At 37.6% G+C, this 20,859-nt stretch overlaps 1 protein-coding gene across 16 annotated transcripts in view; it reads right to left on the reverse strand.

Moving 5' to 3' along the window:
- ADAMTSL3 (ADAMTS like 3) overlaps window positions 1-20,859 on the reverse strand; it is a 189,204-nt gene that overhangs the window by 61,434 nt on the left and 106,911 nt on the right. For all 16 annotated transcript variants that reach the window (XM_042824305.1, XM_042824310.1, XM_042824300.1 and 13 more), the window contains 2 exons: window positions 13,324-13,450; window positions 3,768-3,842 (listed from right to left, as the gene is read on the reverse strand). In XM_042824305.1, the coding sequence (XP_042680239.1) occupies window positions 3,768-3,842; window positions 13,324-13,450 (202 nt within the window). The remainder of the gene's footprint in view (window positions 1-3,767; window positions 3,843-13,323; window positions 13,451-20,859) is intronic.

Below are 20,859 nucleotides of genomic sequence, written 5' to 3' on the forward strand. Positions count from 1 at the left end.
TAGTATCAGATACTGAGTAGAAAATCTAAAAATCAAGGACTAGCAGAGCCCATGACACAATTGTACAACATACTGAGAAGAGAAAGCTTTCCTGAAGACATAAGGAAAGATCTGTAAAACAAAATAAATAATAATTAAAAAAAGCATAGAAAAATTATGTGAAAAATCAGAATGAGGCAAAACTGACCAAATTCATTATTTTCACTGAAAGCAAAGGAACCTGGGAAAACAGGCCCAACACTTTGCCTAGACAGGAGTATTCCCAAGAGCATTTGTGTAAATGGTATAAATAGTTCACTAATTTCCTTAGAAACGGGCAAACACACTGAACATCATTTAGAGCTGATGTGAGATAATGGAATTTACCCTTTTGGAGACTTGGTGGACACCTACATAAATACATTAAGTCTTGCTTTGAAGTGATTTTAAATGTCATGTGTACTTCTTGAATTAGCAGATGTCTTATATGATAAAATCCAGCACCAACATTATCTCTGATTTTTTTGTATTAGGTTCCACTACTCACAGATACAGCAAAGATCCCATGCATGGCTGGAAGTTTAAAAAAGGACATATTTCTACAAAATGACTTTACCTTGGTCATAGGGTAGGAATATGGAGATGAATCAATTTTGTCAGAGAAAAAATAAATCTCAGGGAATCAAAGCACACGCTTGTCCAACCCATCTCCACTAGGATCAAAGACTCAGATGCACAGAGTCACAAGGACAGGGAATTCTCAAGTAGTCACCCATGCCTGACAAGATAATCACTGGTGCTGAAGACATACAGCTGTCTCACTTTGTGTTACTTCTTTTGTCAGAACAAAAAATAAAAAACTGTTTTCCCAAGGAAATGCCTGCAGCTGGAGGAGCCACTGCAAAAGCATCCATAATGGCATATAGATACGTAGAAGAATTCCAGGGAAATGGCTCTTGCTTCCAGTGCAAGGAGGAGCATATAATGTTCCTGCTCCAAAGTTTTCTTTCTTGTGCAAATTACTTGCACAAAATGCATGACAGAGGACCCAAATAAACCAATGCATTCTTTGGAAAACACAAGCAACACTGTCATCCTCCTAGCAATTCTTTGAAGACAAAGTAATTCAAAGATTTATGGCTAAATATTGTCAAGTAATACAAATCTCTGAAAATTGACAAAAAGAGGAAAAGAGCTTCAATATTTATTAAAGTGAAATGTAACCTGCCTAAGTTCATGAACTTGGTTATCTAGCATTGGCCACTTGTAAAAATATTAGCTTCTGGTTTTCCTGTTTCTTCTGATGGAGGATTAGTTTCAGAGAACTTCCAGTTTTTCTTTTGATTATAATGCTCCTAAAATAACCAGTCAAAAAGCCATACTGTAGTCCAAATCAAGAAAACAATATAGTGAAACAAACGTTTTCGTCATAACCAATTTTATATAAATTATTTGGTTGTTTTCAACCAAGCCATTTACTAAACCCCAAACAGAAGTAACACCTTTGCTATCTGATGACACTTACAGCGTTCATAAGCACAAACAAAATATCAGCTGAAAAGAAATGAGTCTTTCAGCATTAGCTGCTGACTGTAAAACAACCTTCAGGCCATTTATTTGTTTCAGATCTGTTATGCACTACCTCTCTAACCAGCTTTCCATTTTTGATTAATCCAGCAGCTGTGTTTCCCTGGAACGAGAGTAGACCATAAAGCCCAGGATGAAGCACAAAATAACGCAGGACAAAGGGAAAAGTGCCAGATACTCTATAGTGCTCTTCAAATGTTGCTATTGCTGCATTTACTTGAAGAGCAAACATATACTGGAGGCAGTACAAAATTCTGCAGTAAGCAGCCCCTACTCCACCTGTTAACTTCACCTCCTTACAAGCCAGGAAGAACATGACTAACAAATGGAGCCTGCAATTAGAAGTGATTGTTCTGTAAGTTTTGCATTTAGTTGTAACAGCACACTCTCACCAAGCCAATAAAGTTGCAAAGCAAAGATTTTCCAAGTGAAGAATAACACTCTCAAATGTACATGCAAGTCAGTAATGAGGGCAAGCAAATAACACAGTCACCTCTTCTAGAATAAAGGTTCTTGAAGATCTTGACTAGGGAGCAATGCAATTTCCATCCCCTACTCTAACAGCTCCCTCTTATTTTCTGCCTCTGCCACTTTAGGTAACAAATGCCTAAATCCTCAATGATTTGCAAACAGATGTGCTGGGGGAAGTGGTTAAAGGAACATTTCACAATTCTCTTCCAGCTAGAAAACTAGCTAACAAAAGTAATGCCAAGCCACAGCTTCTTTATGGAACCACCCTGGATAGGAAGCCAGGAGCACTCTGTACTTAGTTAACGAGTTGCTGCTGCATTCCTCAAGAGCTTTCCAGAAATCCCCCAGGAGCCACTGAATCCAGTTCTTTTTCCTCGTGAAGTTGAAACAACAGCTTTCTTCTGCAGAATTAATTAAGAAATAGCAAAACAGGAGTCTTGACTGGAAGTGGTCAAGATAACACCCTCGTACATTTCTTTCAATATTTTTTACGCTAATATTATATATTGTAAGGGTAAGTTATGCTTTTCATATTGTTAATATCAGTGTGACACCTAGAAGTCATTCTGGAGCTATTTGTAAATAAGAGTCTTATTTTTTTCTTTGAAATGATGGTGTTTTCTTCGAAGCAAACAAAGAAAATGAGTGTTTTTCAAGTAAAATGCATTTCTTTCTTCTGTTTACATATCACATAGCAATAAAAGTCATTTTTATTTCTATGATTTGGACTAAGCCTTCCACTGCTGCTAATAAAAATAAAATGCTGCAAACATTAAATGAATGGTTTATTTCACTGCTTGATATATCAGTTGTATTTATCATTGAAGTGGTTAGAGTTCTATATCGAAAGCAGGTCAACGGGTAAAGAAATTACTGTAGTTATTACCATCAGACTCCCAGAAAATACTAGAAAAGCTGACAGAATAATAAGCTGTTTCTCATTGGCACCACAACCAAAACTTTTACAAGGAAACTGTGCTTGTGTAGATTCTTTGTCTTTTGTTTACCTTAGCTCATTTACTTCTTCCAGAACACTGCTCATCGACCAAGTGCTTTATTAGCTCTTAGGTCAAAGTTGTAATTTCAATTAGACTATTTGCATCCTTATTGTTAAGCCTGCACTTAAATGATCAGGTGAATTAAAGCTAAGTTAGCCAACAGCTTGAAGTATCAAGCCCATAATTGTCCACAGTCACTTATACTCCCTAAAAGCAAAATCACAGGACTGTGCTAACATCAAGAGGGAACTAAATCAGAGTTTCCTTTCCACAAGACATGGAGGTTATCAACTTTGGTCCTTTTATGAATTTGAAGAGTTGTAGTGGACTGGGGAATCCAGATCAAGACCCTTCTCTATCTCAAACTCTTCAACAGAAATCTGGCACTGGCCTACTTAAGTGCTATCAGTCCCACACAAAACCATTTACAAGAATTTTGTTGGAGCTGTTTGCATGCATTTTAAGATTGTACCTGATTATAGAATCCTTATACGAAATCTATTTGGTTTAGATTAATGAAGAAACCACCAGTACCATTTCTTTTATTCTATTTCTACTTAGTAAATAGTCTTTTGGTGTTCTGTAAGACAATGTCAAAGCTGGATATTAACGACAGGAATGGAATCAAGGTTATGATCTTACCCATATTCTTAAAATTTGGATGAGTTCAGAGACAAGGCTCAGTTTGTATCTTCTGTGTGTGAATAAAAATAAAAAACTGCTCACTCATACCAAGGTGTGCTGGTCCTTTGAGTGTAATTCTCACACTGCGGCTCCCATGTGGAACGGCAATCATAGTTTCTTCCCCTAGGAAAATTAAAAAACTATTTTAGAAGTTATCCTGCATCAGGGAATTTGCACATCACATAACTAGACTGAAAACTGTCAAATGTGACTATGAAAACATTTCACAGATTTCACAATTTTTATATTAAAAATAATCATATTTTATTAAGTAGAGTCTACTGAGTCTGTTTGCTATGCTCTGCAACCCTTATAAACCTACACACAGACTTGTAAATCTTTCTTGCTATTGGAAAATTATTTGCCATTAACAAAAACAACTGAAATGTCAGTAGTGTATTAAGAGTATATTTACACTCTGTTGTCTTAATTTTATTTCCTAATCACTAAATTGACAAAAGGAATCTGCTAAGTAGTGCTTCCCCCTTACAAAGCACTGCAGCTGTTCAGTCTCATTTTGCCCACACCTCATTTCCTGCTGCAGGTCACAACTTTAATAAGTGGCAGGACTTACAGGAAATAAATCATCTACTTAACACCAGCCCTTAACCAATTACAGACCAGTTAAGAGCAAATATATTTTTGTTATAATGTATATATTATAACACAGTATCTACATCTAACATACCATATAAGATCATTCCTTCCAGTAAGAGCCCCAATTTAAAATTTAAACCAAACTAGACTTGAATAGAACATGTCAATACAAAACAGCTCTTGGCTGCCTGAATAGCCTCTTCACATATAGATGTACAACACACTTCAGTGCACTTTACAAAAGCTGAAAGTTATTACTTTCCACTTCAAACATAAGATATCTATAATTTGCCCAAGCAAACTGAGTGAGCAATCAAATCAATCACCTAGATCATGCCAACAAGAGCAGTGCTCTTAGAAAAGGGTACACAATGCACGACAGGGATCTCCACAAAAGCGTGGGAGAAGACTCCAAACAACGAGTACCAACAGGCTTCATGCCATTTCCGTCTGGCCAAGCTGCAGTCCTGCCCTCAGGAGGGACCTGCAAACAGAAACCTTTTCCAAGCAGACTCCACAGAGAGTGCACTGTTCAATAATGGCATGAATATATAATCAGGGGCAAATTCAAAAGTACAATGAGCTGAAACACTGTGATACATTGCTCCAGAATTAGTTGTACAACATAGAGAGGAAGAATATTTGAGTTTAGTTTGAACTAAAAAGTAGTTGAAGAATGTTGCATTCCACTTTAAACCAAACCCTTTTATAGTAGATGCTAAATTATCAGCTTCTGGTTTACATCTCCTTAGCATAAGTATGAAATTCTGCCAAACGTTCGGGATACATCAAGCAAATACTGCAATTATTTTTTCTAAAATAAACACCTTCTTATGTTTCAACTTTTATATCACCAATTTCTAGGAAGGTCATTTAAATATAACAATTTATTTTGGATGTAATAAAATATGACCTTTATTAATTTCATACTTGGGTATTCCACCAGAGTGCAAAATAGTACAGTAAGAACAATAATACAGTTAAGGAGCCCTGGAAAAAACATTAACTACCGAACCACTTAATATCTTCTTGCATCTTGGTTTTTCATCAGGCGAATTGCTAAAGATAGTCAGAAGGTAGTGGATGTGTATATCTTTAAGCAAGGAAATAACTACTGAATTCATTTGTGCTCTACAGCATTTGAAAGAAAGCAGGTTTGAGGGGCCCATCTGTCCCTGCTTGGTCAGGGATTGCATCCTGTCTTGACAACCAAACAGCAGCTTACAGCACAAAGCTTCACATAAGAGTCTGATCCTACCAGTTCTGAACACATGCAACTGCTGTTTTGAAGTGTAACCAAGGGCATTCTGCACGTAATGGATGAAGGCCAGATTTGCAGATGTGCAGAGATGTGTAGGACTGCTCCTCTTGAGAACAACCAGGGTCGTTCTGCTGCTCTCCCTCCACCTCCTTACAGCAAGCTCTGCTTGCCTCGGCAGGCCTTGTTGATCCCTTTTTTCAAGATGCTTCACATTCTTTTAGCAGTACTACAGACATTCCAACCTCACCAAAGCACTCTCTGATATGGTCCAAAAGTCTCATGGGGGTGCTAAATCTGGTGTTTCTCTGCAGCGGAGACAATATTACCAGAAAGGATTTTATTTGCATTAGAGGAGATGATTAAGTTCACCACCACAACAGTGTTCAACCTCCTCAGCCCCACAGAACTGTCAAGAAGTCTGGCAATAGGAGATGCTTGCATCTTACAGAAATGGTTACGACCTAGGACAGTCTTATGAGATAAAATAAATTATAGGGGGAAAAAGGTTAGATGTTTGAAATTCTGAACTGAGATAAGGAATTGGAAGACAACAGGAATTAACTGACCCAAACAACTCTTTTGGTTTCTCCAGAGGACAGCTTAAACTTCGCACCAAATGGTAGCTATGACTGCCCAGGTCTGGCTCCAAAACAATGCAATTCAAAGGTCTCTGCTCTTCAGCTGACATAATGAAATTCATATTGTTGAAGGGACACAAGGCTGTGTGCAAACTACTTAAAAATGGTTCTAGAGCTGTATATTTTCCACTAAATAAATAGGCTCTACATCATTAAAACTAGTTAACTCTTAAGAAGACCTAAGAGGAAACTGCTGCACTGAAATCTGTACTCAGAATTCCAAATTACCTTTCTTTTTTGTTTCTTACATATCTTCAAAAGTTAAGTGCTGACCTTGTCTCAAATCATCTGGAACGTACAGAAACACTGGACTATAAAATCTGACTTCAGAGTCATAAACCTCACCTTAAAAACTAAGAAACAGATGAGTGAGACACTGTCTCTCTATCCTAACACTGCTTCCACTGTGCAGATTCCTGAGGGAGGATGGGGTCATCTTTTTCCAGCTCCTGGATGGAACACGTACTGTGCCTTGAACCTGCAACCCTCTCAGCAAATGTATGTGCACAACACTACACACAGAACTTGCTGATTAAGCTCCTGGATTGCTTTTACTTTAGATGGCAAGGTTTGATCCTGTTTCTATGGTGTTAATGTGGATTTAGATTTTGGATTTCAATGAGAGCAAGATCAGACTCCCTGCTATGGTAAGACTGGGAGCTAATCCCCAGGATCAAAATAAAGGAGCCACATTCCTGAGCTCAATCCAATTCAGCAGGTTTTATTTACTTTTCCATGTGGGTCATGGCGGACCCATTTACTGTTTCACATATGGGCCAGTTGGGACTTTTCCCTCTCTTCTCTTACAGCAGGGCAGAGGATTTATTTCATGCCTATAAAAACTTTTTCTTCCCGTGTATTTGCTCAGCACTTATCTGTTGGTCCTCCAGGTCTGATTGAAGGCCTCTGTGCTCTCAAAACACAAAACACAATGGTCCAAGAACAACTGTCAGCACAAGGGAACTAAAAATCTCAAACTGTTTGGAGTCTTTTTGCAGTGGCTCCCCTCATCTGCTCTGACATTATGCTTAATTTCAGAAAGTGGGGTGTGCGCTAGCCTGCTCAATGACAAAAATCTGCAAAGCCAACTACATACTCTTTAAAAAACACCTGAACTCGTTAGGTGTGTGCTCCTGAAAACAACAGCAGTTATGCATGCTGACTCTAAAAGTCTGTGGTTAAAAAAAAAAAGAAGAAGAAGAAAAAGAAATAGGAAAAAAGAAAATGCAATTCCTCTCTGTCCTCAAGTTCTACCCTCTCCAGCCTTATGCTCATGATTGGTTACTCTGAGAACAGTTTAACAGTTTTGGTTGAAAATAACAGGAACCATCAACCCTACAGAGCAATTAACTTAATTACCAGATACAATCACTTGAGACTCCAACTATGTGAAGTAGTATGGAAAACTCTTCTTTGTAGCTCCCCAAAAACATGTAGTGAAAAAAAGGCTATATCTAACTTCATTTTACTGCAGAATTACATGAAAGTCAGTATTTTCAGGCTTTGCAGGGAGGCAGTAAGAACTAAGGAATGAAATAGACAATGTCCTTACGTGGGAACTTGTCTGTGTAAGGTAGCAGATGATGAAAGTAAAGAAGGAGGCCTTACAGTAACTACAATTGCCCCAAATAAGCCAAACTAAGTGACAAAATGTGGCAAGTATTCATCCAAGAAATAAGAAAGTGCGGTAGACTGTAGAGTTTCAGAGATAGCTGTTTTGTTTTAGCTCAGGAAAAAAAAAAAAAAAAAACACAAAAAAACACAAAAAAACCCCCACAAAAAAAACAAGAAATAATTACCATACAATGAACAATGCTTCATTTCAAACCATGCAGTACACACACTTCACATTTGCAGAGTGCACCCTCTAAAATCACCTGTGCAGACCAGCACTCTTCAGTACTGCAGCACATGGCACAGACACTAACAGAAAGCATTACATTTACTTGCCACAAGAAATGGCCAAGATGTATTTATGCCCTGTTCTTGGGATTATCTTCTTTAAAAAACAAACATACAGTAACTACTTTGGCAAAAAAATTCTAGTTCTCTTGCTTGCTTGCCAAGTGCTAGTCCATCTATGCTTGCATAACCAGCAGTGCAAGAGAAGAGCAATAAACCTGCAGACTGAAATAGCTGGTGCTGAAGAGCCAGCATCTGCTCTACGCACATATTTCAGGTGCTTTACTTTGAACAAACTCTAATTTGATCCAATAGATTACATATCATTAGCTGAAGGAGAACATTAGGTGCTTTTCTGGAGCACACCTTCTAAGCTACCTTCAACCAAAAAATCCAGTTCTGTGCTCTCCAAGACCACTCCATGATGCGAATTGATGAACAATATGTTAGGACCATCAGGCAATTTGCTTCAAAAAACATATTCCTTATCCAAACTGAAATACTAAGATATTGGCATTCTATCCCTCCTTATATACAATTTTCCTGCCAAATCAGTCCCAATTCCCTCTTTCCCTCTTCTGGCTCTAAATACAGTTCATTTCTCGCCTTCCTCTCAGACTGTTTCTCAATTTGTCTCCCATCCCAGATTCCTTATCTAATCTCAGTCTTCCGTTCTTACTCTTTTTCCTTGACCCAGTGCATCTGTACAGTCAGTGCTGAATTTTCCTCATACCTTCTCATATCTTTCTTTCGCCATATGACTATAATGCTAATTTCTCCTGCTCAGCTGTTCTCATCTGGACATTCCCTCTCCTTATGTGCTCTCATCACTCCCTGTCAGAAGCCTGAGTAGGTAGAGCCAGAAGCTCTCTACAGATTGGTTTTCATAACGTCTGAATGCAAGTTCAGAGGCATCGCTGATGCCTCAATCCCAAGTACCCATCTCACAGAGCATCAATGCCTTAGAAGGCAAGGCAAAGCGCAAGGTCTCTCCTCAGTGTCTTAGCTCTGGAAGAGCAAAATGCCAGTTTACTCAAAGGAGATTGTACACGTACAGTCTGTTTGTGGTTGGGACATGTAGCAAGCTAGAGCATGCTCAAAAAGGACAAGCTTTTCAGAAATGTTAACATTAACATCCAAGAAACCTCTATAGAGCCTGAGGGGAAAGCAGTGGCTTTTTCACTTATTTATTTATTTTTGTGAAAGGTTACAATAAGATATGTGTCGATGTTCACAGATATTACTAAAAACTTATCCACAACCAGAGGAACACTGCCTGCCAAACTTCAAATCCCCAATCTGCAATCAGGTCCAATAAAGGGGGATATTGAGACATACTAAAAAAAAAGTTTTCAGGAATGTTTAGACAATGGGAAACAACATGTTTTTCTCTGCCGTGTCCTTGGAATACGCTGAGTTATTTTGGCTGAAATTTCTCCAAAACATTCAGCACCTGGCATACAGAGTTTTTGACCCAACTGCTAAATTTTGGCAAGAAATCAGTAAGCATATAAACATATGAAGTATGACAACCTTGACAATAAGGCTCACTAGCTCCATGTACGGAGATTTCACAGAAGGAGGAAAGATGTGAGGTAGCACACTGCCATGAAACTGAGCCAGATGGCGGTACTGAAGAGCGGCTCACAGTGGATGGGTACAGGACTGACAGCCTTACAGAAGGCCTCAGTTTAGTTTTTTAATAAGAATGCTTAGGGTGATGACATACAAGCATGTGACAATAAATTACATAGTACCATAGGAAACAAAATGCATGGCAAAAAGAATAAAAAATAGTTACAAATCTACCAACACTTAATTCTTTTCCATGAAGCTTTTAGCAAAAAGTTAGGAAAGCTAAAACTCACAAGTGCTGCATGGTTTTTGAGAATCAAAAGAGACCAGATTAAAAGTCTGAGCCTTCCACTTCATTCCTTCAGCTTCACAACGTTAATTTCAGAACCAGCATCTTTACTTTTTCCTTGGTATCAGAACCAGAACTTTCCTGCCATTTATTGCCAATAATGGTGCAGAAAGCAGACATTAGGGCCCAATCCTACCATTTTTCCATGTGCACAAAGTGCAGTGGAGTTAATGGGAGTTCCATGCATATTGTACTAGAAACATCAGGCCCGTGATAACTCATTTCCCAATGGGACGGTACATTTTACAACCTATTACACTTTCTGTTTGAATATCATTAGTCAAACCTTTAATCATTTTACCAGAATGTTAGAATCTGGCTTGTTGGCAGAAGCCTAACTTACTTTGTCTTTCAAAGGCAATTAAGTGTTAGTGGAAAAAAGTGAAGAACTTTTGAAATGACAGTTCATTTCATATTCACAGATCAGTAAGTTTTCTTTCTAAGCTGTTTAGGCTTCTGATCAAGGAAAAGCATTCATTTGGTATAAAAAGATAATACGACAAGTTGTGCTTGAGAAATCATTTGCTATCAATGCCTAAATTTCTTTATTTCCAAATAAGGACCAATATCTAGGTGCTTTTATTTTCCCTAATGTCTCTTTATTTTCATAATAAAACCTTTGGTTCTCACTTTTCTTCCAATTTTTTAATTTGCCTCATTGCACAGTTAAAATTATGATCCTGCTCACAACCTATCTGGCTCCCTCTTAAATACATGTCTGTCACATCTTGCTATTTCACTTCTCAACATTAGCTTCCAAAAGAAGATTTGGAAGATATTGCGTCTCCTTTATTGTTCCACATAAAGCTATGCTCTCTTTTTGCTTATTTTTATATTTCATTCACACAACGATGATTATATATAAAAATTTCTACATAGTCTTGAACAACTTGACCCCAAAAAGATTTTGACACTAACAGTGCCAAGAAAATCAATATTTCTGAGTTGAGTGGTGTGTCATTTTGTTTACATGAATGATAATTCCATCATATAATCTAGCCAAATGCAATGACAGATAAAACCACAACTTGACACAACTGACATCTTTCCCAAAAGAGTCTTTCTTCAAATAATTTTAAAGAACTACTCAAGAGCCAATGAATTCTGACAGAGTTAAAAAAGGAAGCATGGGTATTCTTCATAACATACGCAAAGCACTGGGAGCCACCAAGTGAGGTCAGCTCTAGTCAGCTCTTTCCTGTGCCAGAATACCATGAGAAAAATTAAATCGGTAGTCTGTCACAAAATGACACTTTGTCTTGTCTTTATACTTACATATGAAGCAGCAGTAAGTTGTGAACCTTTTAATTTTCCTTATTGAGAACTATCCAGCCAGATTTGCCAATGCATCGAGTTTAGTTTGGGTTGCCTTAAATGAGCCAAAGGTGTCCTCAGAGTCACCCTTCTCTTGGAGAGTTGCTGTTGCTATAAAACTGGCATAGACAGTGCTGTCCTTTCTGTTATAGCTGAACAGGGAAGACATATTTGGTGTGTGTACTTCCTTTATGTATCTGTCTACACGCAAACACATAAAACAAGTTCAACTTGTTGATACTACAAAAATGTTATCCAATCTTCACTGCTTGACAAATGCTTGTTCTGCACTAAGCAGAAGCTCTGGGCAGTTGATATGACAAAGTGAACAAAGAGTAACCCTCTGTGGAAACTCTGCTCAGTGCAAATGCTGAAGGCATATGCTCATTGTAGCATGAAGAGCAACTTCATAAACTACTGAGCTACATTCTCCCATCTGAAAAAGGCTTCTAGCAAAGACAAAGCAACTGCTGACACTGATAGTCCACCCAGAGCATTAAAAAAAAAAAAAAAAAAGAAGGCATTTTGACTAGTGATAAATTCTGGCACTGAAGGATGTTGGCACAAAAATATTCACTATTTAACTTAGATTGCTTTGTTGCTTTGTTATGTGATTTAACACGTGTGTATAAATTATGCAATACAAATGATCACACTACGTTACCATGCGTTAAATTAACATTGTTTTTCAAGTTACATTTACATTGAAGTGTACTGCAAACAGTAGCATAAACAAAAACCATGGAAATACTTATACATAGTGCAGAAAAAAAATTAAAAATTATTCAATATACAGCAGCTCTCTCAAAATCAGGGCATTAGTGAAATCTTCCGAGGCTGAAATACAGCAGTACTCAAGTATCTGCAGCTGTCTGAGACAGGTGCTTTGCCCATTAAAAAAATACCTGCTTACATTTGAACTCTGCATATAAGCTTTATTCTAGAAGTATGTAATCATCACCACTGCATTTGTGGCTCTGCAGGACAGTAGCAAAGGCTGCAAAGGCTGCATCTCCACCTAACAATTACTTACACACATTGTAAGTCCAGAAATAACCATGAAAGAAACAACGAGGCAACTGCTGTTTCTACATGATAAGCACATTGGACATATTATGAGATTACAGAGGGCATCTGTGAGGGTGGAAAGCACACAGAGCCATAGGTTTGTGCTCATTCTCCTCCCATCTGCTATCTATCTGCTAGAAGGAACCAATTCAACAGGAGAAACTGTATCTTAAAAGAAAACAAGAATCAGAGGTAAGTCCATGTGACATCCTTTCTGGACACGAGCATAGTGAGAGACTTAAACTCTACTATTGAGTCTAATCCTGGTACTCCTCTTCTATTGTCAGTACTAGTGAGACACACAGAGTTATGCTTAGTAAAGGGCCAATTATTTTGAGGAACAATGGCAGCATTTGGGACAAATATACAAAAAAAAAAAAAAAAAAAAGAGAGAAGCAAGTATTACTCCATTTTCACCTTATTCTTTTTGTATCATGGAAGTACTCACTTTGCCTCTGAAGTTCAACTGTCTTTAGACATTAAGAAAAAAAAAAAGGCTAAGTTGAAAACCAGACACTTTCAATCAGACACCACAATTTCCATAAAGCCATCTATAACATGTTTCCATGATTTAAAAACATTTTGCTGCAGCATCACACATATTGCAACATGAGGACACTCTCTAAAATAAGGTGTGTATCTTGATAGTTATTCCTGATAGAATGAATTAAGTTGCTCTACAAAAAATGCATATCTCAAATTCTTTCCTAGCTATACCCTTATGTGTGGTATCCCTCATGGAATTTCAATAGACTAATCTAGCACAGACTTCTGAGTAAGTAGCTTTGGAAAACTGCAAATAAGTATATAGAGAAAAGGTCATACTCCGCAATACGTATGTTAATATACAAGCAGAAAACAGTCAAGGATAAATTATCACAGTATCAATTTGCAACCTACTTTTTTCTGGTGAGACATGTGCCTTAGCTTGTCCCCTCACAAGCCTGCATGTCGAACCATCTCCTGCACAGATTCCACAGTTGTCTTCCTTGGCATTGCTCCCAAGTTGTCGATCACAGCCTACTGCCTGCCAACATCAACACCACAGTCAGAAGGAGGGCAAAGCTGTAGTAGACATGCTCAGGTTTCTGGAATTTTATTTATTATGTTATCCTTTCGATTTTATGAGCTGGCCTCATTTTTTCAAAGCATATCTTGCCATATATTTTAAAAGCACTGTCATTTCCACAATTTTAATGATGAACCACAACAACTGATATATTAAGGTATTCAAGCACAGGCAATATATGAATCAGTTTCCCATTATGTGAATGCACACCACGGAGCGTTACTCTTTCTAACACAAGGGACAGCTATATTTACAATTTGTTTTTCATCACCTGTTTAATTATGTCTGAGAAAGGATTAATGCAGTGAAATAATCCAAGTTGAATATATAAGGGATATTCAGGCTTCAGCTTTACAGACAAGCAGATATGGGCAGTGCTTATAATCTAGTGTCCTGGATATTCAGAATCTAAATGACATCAGTGTAGATCTATTTGCCATTTACATCAAAACCTGCACGATTCTGTCTTTGCCTTTGGATTTTTCATTTTTGTTTCTGAATATGAGCCAAAAATTTATAAAGCCTTGCAATGATTATTGCAAAAACACCCAGATTTAATCAATGACCGAAATTCCAAAAGCAATTTGTTCGTTTTTTTTAAATCTGTCAACTGAAAAAGATCCAAACTATGAAGAAAACATTTTTATTGCTTTTCCTTTTTCTTCACCTCAGCCACCCTAAAAGAAGTATGAGAGGAAGAAAGGGAAGACGAGGAACAATATTAACTTGAAGCAATTTCATGCTGAAATGAAGATAAATATTTAGTCTCACCCATCTTATTCTTTAACATTTTTAGGAGAAATTTGCAGGGAGGACCAAATGTTGAGCAGTGTGTCAAAGAAACTATTCTGCAGCTTCAGGGTTCTTCAGCTCAGCTTCTTATATACACACTTCCCTGAGAAGCAAGCTAATTCATTACGGAAATCATATATATATATATATATATAAATATATATATATATGTATGTTTAAACAAACTCAGAACTGACAAATGGATAGAAAGTACTATGGAAACTCACAGTTAAATGCAGTGCTAGAATTCTGAAATTGGCCAGTACACTCCCGTTCCTATATAAAAATGCTTGGAAGGGGCAATCTTAGCTGCCAAGATCCACCGCATCTGTGCTATGCCAGAACTGACACATGATCCCCATGGAGAGGTGGGGATCGAGTCCACACGTAACAGGCAGGGTTGGGTCTTCCAGTCTCCAACAGATGCACACGTGCTGCACGCCTACTGCCAAACAGGGAGAAGTGTAACCTCTAAGGTTCCATTTTCTGCCCACCTCCCTTCTTCTGGGCCCTTGGTTTCCCAGTTCCCCACATCCTTCACTGCCTTAAGATGAAGGAAAGCTATTTGCATTAACTACTGTGGCACTTGAGTTGAGAGGCATGCTGTGCTGAAAGGCAGGCACCTCCCTAATTTTTACCTCTTTTAGCTGGCCACCTCACAGCAGGTCACAGAGAAGCAAGCTTACTGGAGAATAGCTTAGACAGTAGTGAATAGCTTACATCAAAAATCCCATTTCCATATTCGTTTTTGAAAAGCAAAGCCATGCTGATCTTCTAGTAAAGGGGCACATAGCGTTCCTGTTTGGTAGGCGCGTGCAAGATGTGCTGCTGGAACTAGGCAATGGTAGGAAATGACAGGAACTTAGAGGATGTAATAAGGAATGAAGATCACTGGACTCTTCATTAACTTCTATCAAACAGCCACTATCTGAGATTGTGGCCTCCTGATTGGTGCCCAGGCCATCCCCAAACAGATCTGAACATACTGCTGGGCAACGGCCCACATAAAATGTCACTTGATTGTTTGGGATGACAATCACTTACTCAGAAGTTATGTACTGCTGAATACAAACATGATTCTGTAGCATCGCTAAAGAAACAGATTAAATTCAGTGATTTCATGTTAGTGAAGTTTTAAATGCTAATAAGATCTTAGTTTTGAAAGGCAACAAGTTAACAAACAAATCAGACCTCCTCAGAACAGGTGCCTGTTTACTGCATAGAAGCAGTATATGAATGCATACATGTTCCAGTACTGTAATTCAGGAGACTGCATTAGAGATTAAAATGTGTTTCCAATTGAAGATTTTTCTTTTTTTTTTTTTTTTTTTTTACTTTAGTTCTTGGCTCATCAACTAAGAAGATAAAAAAAGACTGCAAACGAATCTGAATAAATTTATCTTCCCATTTTGTCACCAATCAGCACAGGGAAATAAATGAAAATGACAGAATTTCAGAACCAGAAGCAAACTGGGCCATTGTGTGCATCAGAAAGCTGACAAAAGTTCAAGGAATATAATAATCCAATGGTTGGCATAGTGACCTTAGAGTTGACAATTCTTTCAAATTCCAGTTCCACAACAGACTTTCATCTTGACCTTTGAACAGTCCCTTTGCTTTCCAATTTCCAATCTGTGAAAGGGGTAAATTTGCAATTCCCCACTTCACAGTTATGTTGGAAGAACAGATGTGCTAAAGATTCTGACACATTCAGATGGTGCTCCCAGGATGCTGGGGATAAAACCAGTACTTGAAATAGCCTCATCTTCCTTTAAGTAGATTTTTCAAATGTTTACTGCTCACCACTGCTATTCCTGCTCTCATTCACAAAGGTAATCCTAGCTCGTGGAGGTAAATTGTCAGAACTACTGCTACTACAGGCTCTCAGCAGATCTTACAAACACGTTTCCATTTTATAATGTAATCTCATTTTCTAAATACTAAGAATATGTTTATTCACTCATCAGTTAATTCTCCAAGGAAAAAATTCAGCTGCATGCTGTGATACTGTATGTAAGGCATTGGTATTTTTATTAGATTCAGCCGTTGTACGTTTGTGGGCTACAGATCCTGCAGTCCTTTGGTGAGAGGAGGGTGTTGAGCAAGCAAAAGACTCTCAAGACCATGCCATTAAAAGCCAACATGACAATAATAGGCAGACAGTATAACAGAGGTATTTCACATATCCACTATGAAAACAAACTCTCATTCCATATAACAAAACAGTACAACTGTGCAAACACAAGGCAGTATTGTGTCCAATGTGGAATGTAAGGGAAAAGATAATCAGCACTGCAGCATACTTTCCATAATTGTTTCACAGGGTATTATGACTAAATTTTTAATACATAAATGCCACAGAAATAAAATAGGAGTGTTGGCTGCTAATGCTAGGGATTTAGGTAGAGGGAAAGTTTTGCAGCTCCCCTGCCAGCAAATGTAACATGTCTGACTAGATCTATGCACCTCCAGTTCTTTCAGAGATTGTGTTTATATCAATAATTATGAGTATACAGTGATAACCCAGGATACAATTCAAAAAATAACTCAAAGTAGGATCACAATTTATGCCTGTAATGAGCAAAGAATCTCAGACTGTTCAGCGTTAAGCACCCAAAAACACCCTGCGGAATTTAATGTGACAAGCCTTCGATTTTAGAGGTAGTTCAGTAAGTGTGCAAACCATACGTCAGCGCTAAGGTAGGGGGTACTTCAAAACTGAGTGTCAAGACTTGGCCTATTGTATTTGTTTCTAAAACTTTGACAGCAAAGAATTTCACACAAGCTGGACAGCCATGGATCACACAAAAAGAGCAGGAAGCTGCAAGGTGCTGCTTTAGAAATCAGGCCCTTGGCATATCACCAAGGATTGTAAATTAAGGTAGGAATTATTGTCAAGAAAAGGATAGATGTGGCTTAGGGACATGGTTTAGTGATGATGATGGTGACGGGTCTAGATGATGGTGGTGGTGTTGGACTAGATGATCTGAGCGGTCTTTTCCAACCCGAACGATTCCATAATTCTACCACAGCCAGTAACTTTGCTAGAAAAACAAAGACAGCGTTCAAGGAAATGTTTTGAAGAGTACATGTGTATTTGTGTACAGAGCTACAACAAGGTCTAGAAAGTGATGTATGGCAACAGCCTTTCCCATCTCACACAGCACTGCAGTAAGCCAAAGGGGTCTGATGATTTTCATGATTAAGGTGTTTGTTAGGGTTAATTTAGCCCACATTGCTAGCTGTTTACAGAGCAAAGGGATCAGCTATAAATATTATAGGCAGATTGGGAAAACATCTGCACACTTTTAGGGTACAGTCAAAAATAATTATATTAGGTGATAATAACATAAACTGCATAAATGAAACAAGTGACAATACAAACCATGTAATAGAAGCATTGGGACCTCGTCAAATTAAAAGAATAATCCAGAAAAAAAGTCGTAAATCAAAAAATGGTTCAAGTACTGTAAAGACTATACTGCAAGTTCCTACACAAATAAGCAGCTGGGGAAATAGTGACCATTGTTTAGCAAAATGGACACGGAAATTTAAAAAAAGTTTTGAGACATGATTACTTTCTGTATTTAATAAATTGATAATGAGGGGTTATGAATTTGGACGGAGATTCTTTTCAAACTGGTGCATGATATGTGACTATTTTAGGACATTACAGTATGTTTTTCTGTTTTTCCACTATGCAAAAGAATATTACTGTTTTGTCACAAGTGAGCAGAAACACTCTGCTGCAACAAACTTCTGAACCAGACGGTGCTATTGTGAAATGCACTACTGAGGGGTGTGAAATGTTTGTGGTGTGCTCAGAATGCTCATGTGAGTTCAGAAAGGCAAAGGAAGAGCAAAAGGTCAGGGTATAAAATATAGTAATACAGATGAAAGATTAATGAAATTACTGCTGTGTTAGAGGTGACTGCAGAACATTACAAATATCTTTGCAGATATAAATCCAAAAAATGGCTCAGAAGCCTCCACAGATGTTTCTTTAACATTTAGAAGGGTTTCAAGATGAGGCATTAGACTTAAATGAAGAAATGAATATGGCATGTTAATTCTGATTTATGAAGGTCAAAATATAATCTGTTAAACTCAAGGTTCTTCCTTTCTTAAGGAAATATTTATAGTTAAGTGTGATGAAAAAAGTACTGCAAAGTGACAAATTTATGACAGATTCCCATACAGCAAAAAAGCTCTGTAATAAAAACCTAGCAAACTTCAGCCCTTCTTCAGTGTACCCTTCATGACTAGAAACTGCCCATGCAGAGCAATGCAGATACAGGTTTTGAAATGTCAGTTTTTGCTTGTTGCTTTAGGCTCCTGTAACATGGCTATTCCCTTAACTGACTACTCATCTCCATCTGGAGGCACTTTCTTTCAACACAGGTATGACACCATTTTTTATAGAATGAACTCCAGGGACATGAGTTGTCAATTATAAAAGTATTATGTGTCAATCATAAGAAATATTTTTGGAATGCTAAAGATTCAAGATTACATGCTTTGAATAAAGAGCCTGAAGATGTACTCACACTCCACATAACAAGAACACTGAGGTGAAACATGAGAAAAAAACACCAAGATTTTGCAAAACAAGCACCAACTGTTATCACTACTGCTATTGAAAATATGAATTTATACACAGCAATACCTACAACTATATACAATATTTCTGTCTGGAAAAGGACTCTCTGCTTCTCTGTCCTCTGGAGCCAGAGATCTAGGTACAGTCTGAAAAGACAAAATACTAAGTTGTCTAAATTGAAGCTACAAAAAGAACAAAAAAACAAAAACACAAGAAACCAAAACTCTGCTGTTCTTATTTGTGGCAGATAAATATATTCTGTGAAGTTGCAATAGTGTTGTTGTTTCTCTCTTTCTCCCTATCTACTATGTCTTAGATTATTTAAATGTTCAGCAAATATCCATGCTGAAGTCAAATATGTGTTAAATGCTACCATATTGTTCTCAAATGACTCTAATAGTATTTCTGATTGATAGTCTCATTTATCAGTGATGATTAAGGGGATAACATCAGTGAATAACATAACAGAAATCCAGATGAAATCCACTCTCAGTACAATTGCACTTTTGTTTTTTCACTAGGCTGGCAATTTCAAAGGATGCACATCTGTGTGTACTCATTAAATAGATTGCAAATAGTGGCACAAATGTACAGGTGACATTTAGTCAAATTCAATGAAAGTAAGAACTCAGCCAATGTAAGAAGTGCCCGATATGCCTAATGCATGAAAGAAACAAGGAGCTGCACTGCAGAATGCACAAATAGAGACAATTATTCTTCACAAAGATACGGTATCACTGCTACTGAACTGCTGAAGGGTGTAAAGACTGAAAGGTGTAAACCCAGGCACAGTTTGCTTCCACTGCCTGTGAAATTTGTTAAGATGTGAAAAACATTGAGTGAGAACTGAGTGAATGTTACACCAAACAAATCCAGCCACGGGATGGAACTGCCATACCACCAGGACAGTAGAGCTCATGTTGTCATAACAAAATGATTTATTCTCTCAGAATTCAGATTGAAATAGAAGAAACACATCCAAAGGTTAACAGCATTGCACAAAGTACAAGATGCCATCAGTATTGTTTCTGGCAAAAATAATTTCCAAGTCTTGAAACTTAACTAAGAAAGGACATACATTTTACCTCAACATCTACTAGTAAAAGAAACAAGAAAATAGTGAAAAATTCCTATGTGCTCACTAAAATAAATCTACACTGTACACAGTTTCTTAGAATCAATCTCAAGAGGGAAAATTAAAGTCCTTGGGGTCTCACTCACAAGAAAAAGAATTTCTGTTTTACAGACAGACACACTAAAAATTCCAAAACTCAGAAAAATTAAATCTGTATTTAACTATACAGGCACATCTGCTATCCCACTACACAGATCTCACTGCATGAGTGTCAGCTATTTGCTGCATTTTCTCCTGCTCTACTTGCTTTACCCCAGAATCACAGTGCAGGCAGATGTTAGGAATGTCTGCATCCACACAACAAATAATTAATTTTAAATATGGCTATGGGAATTTATGGCAATAAAAACATAAGTATAAAATTCATCATGGGAAAGTTCTGCTCTGCCTTAGCTAGTATTTTCCATTTGCCCTGCTACAGAATCCAGAGGCTGACATGCAGAGCCCATCTATTCATTTACTGTGCAATCTCTGCTCACATCCCTTGCTTTGTGATAGCTTCAGCTTGTAGCTTATTTCTACATAGATAAAATATGTCCATAGAGAGAATACACAGTAAAAACCTCCCACTCTTTCCCATGCTCATCATCAACAACTAAATGAACTACAAACAGGAAGAGATAACAAGACATTCCTCCAATTTAGAATGTTACTTGTATTTATTTATTTAACATAGAAGAGTTTCTACTTTCAGGTAGAATCCTGCTTTATCCTCACTGAAGATTTAATTTGGTCTTAGCCATGATTTTGTCCTTATATGGCCTCACAACTCTCTGTCTTACAACTCTTCTGTTACTAAGCTCAGCCTATCAAAGGCTGAACCGTTGCACTGGGTCTCAC

Source organism: Centrocercus urophasianus, unplaced genomic scaffold (assembly GCF_019232065.1).
Source record: "Centrocercus urophasianus isolate 14NV4802_14NV808 unplaced genomic scaffold, USGS_Curo_1.0 seq_23, whole genome shotgun sequence".
Classification (NCBI taxonomy): domain Eukaryota; kingdom Metazoa; phylum Chordata; class Aves; order Galliformes; family Phasianidae; genus Centrocercus; species Centrocercus urophasianus.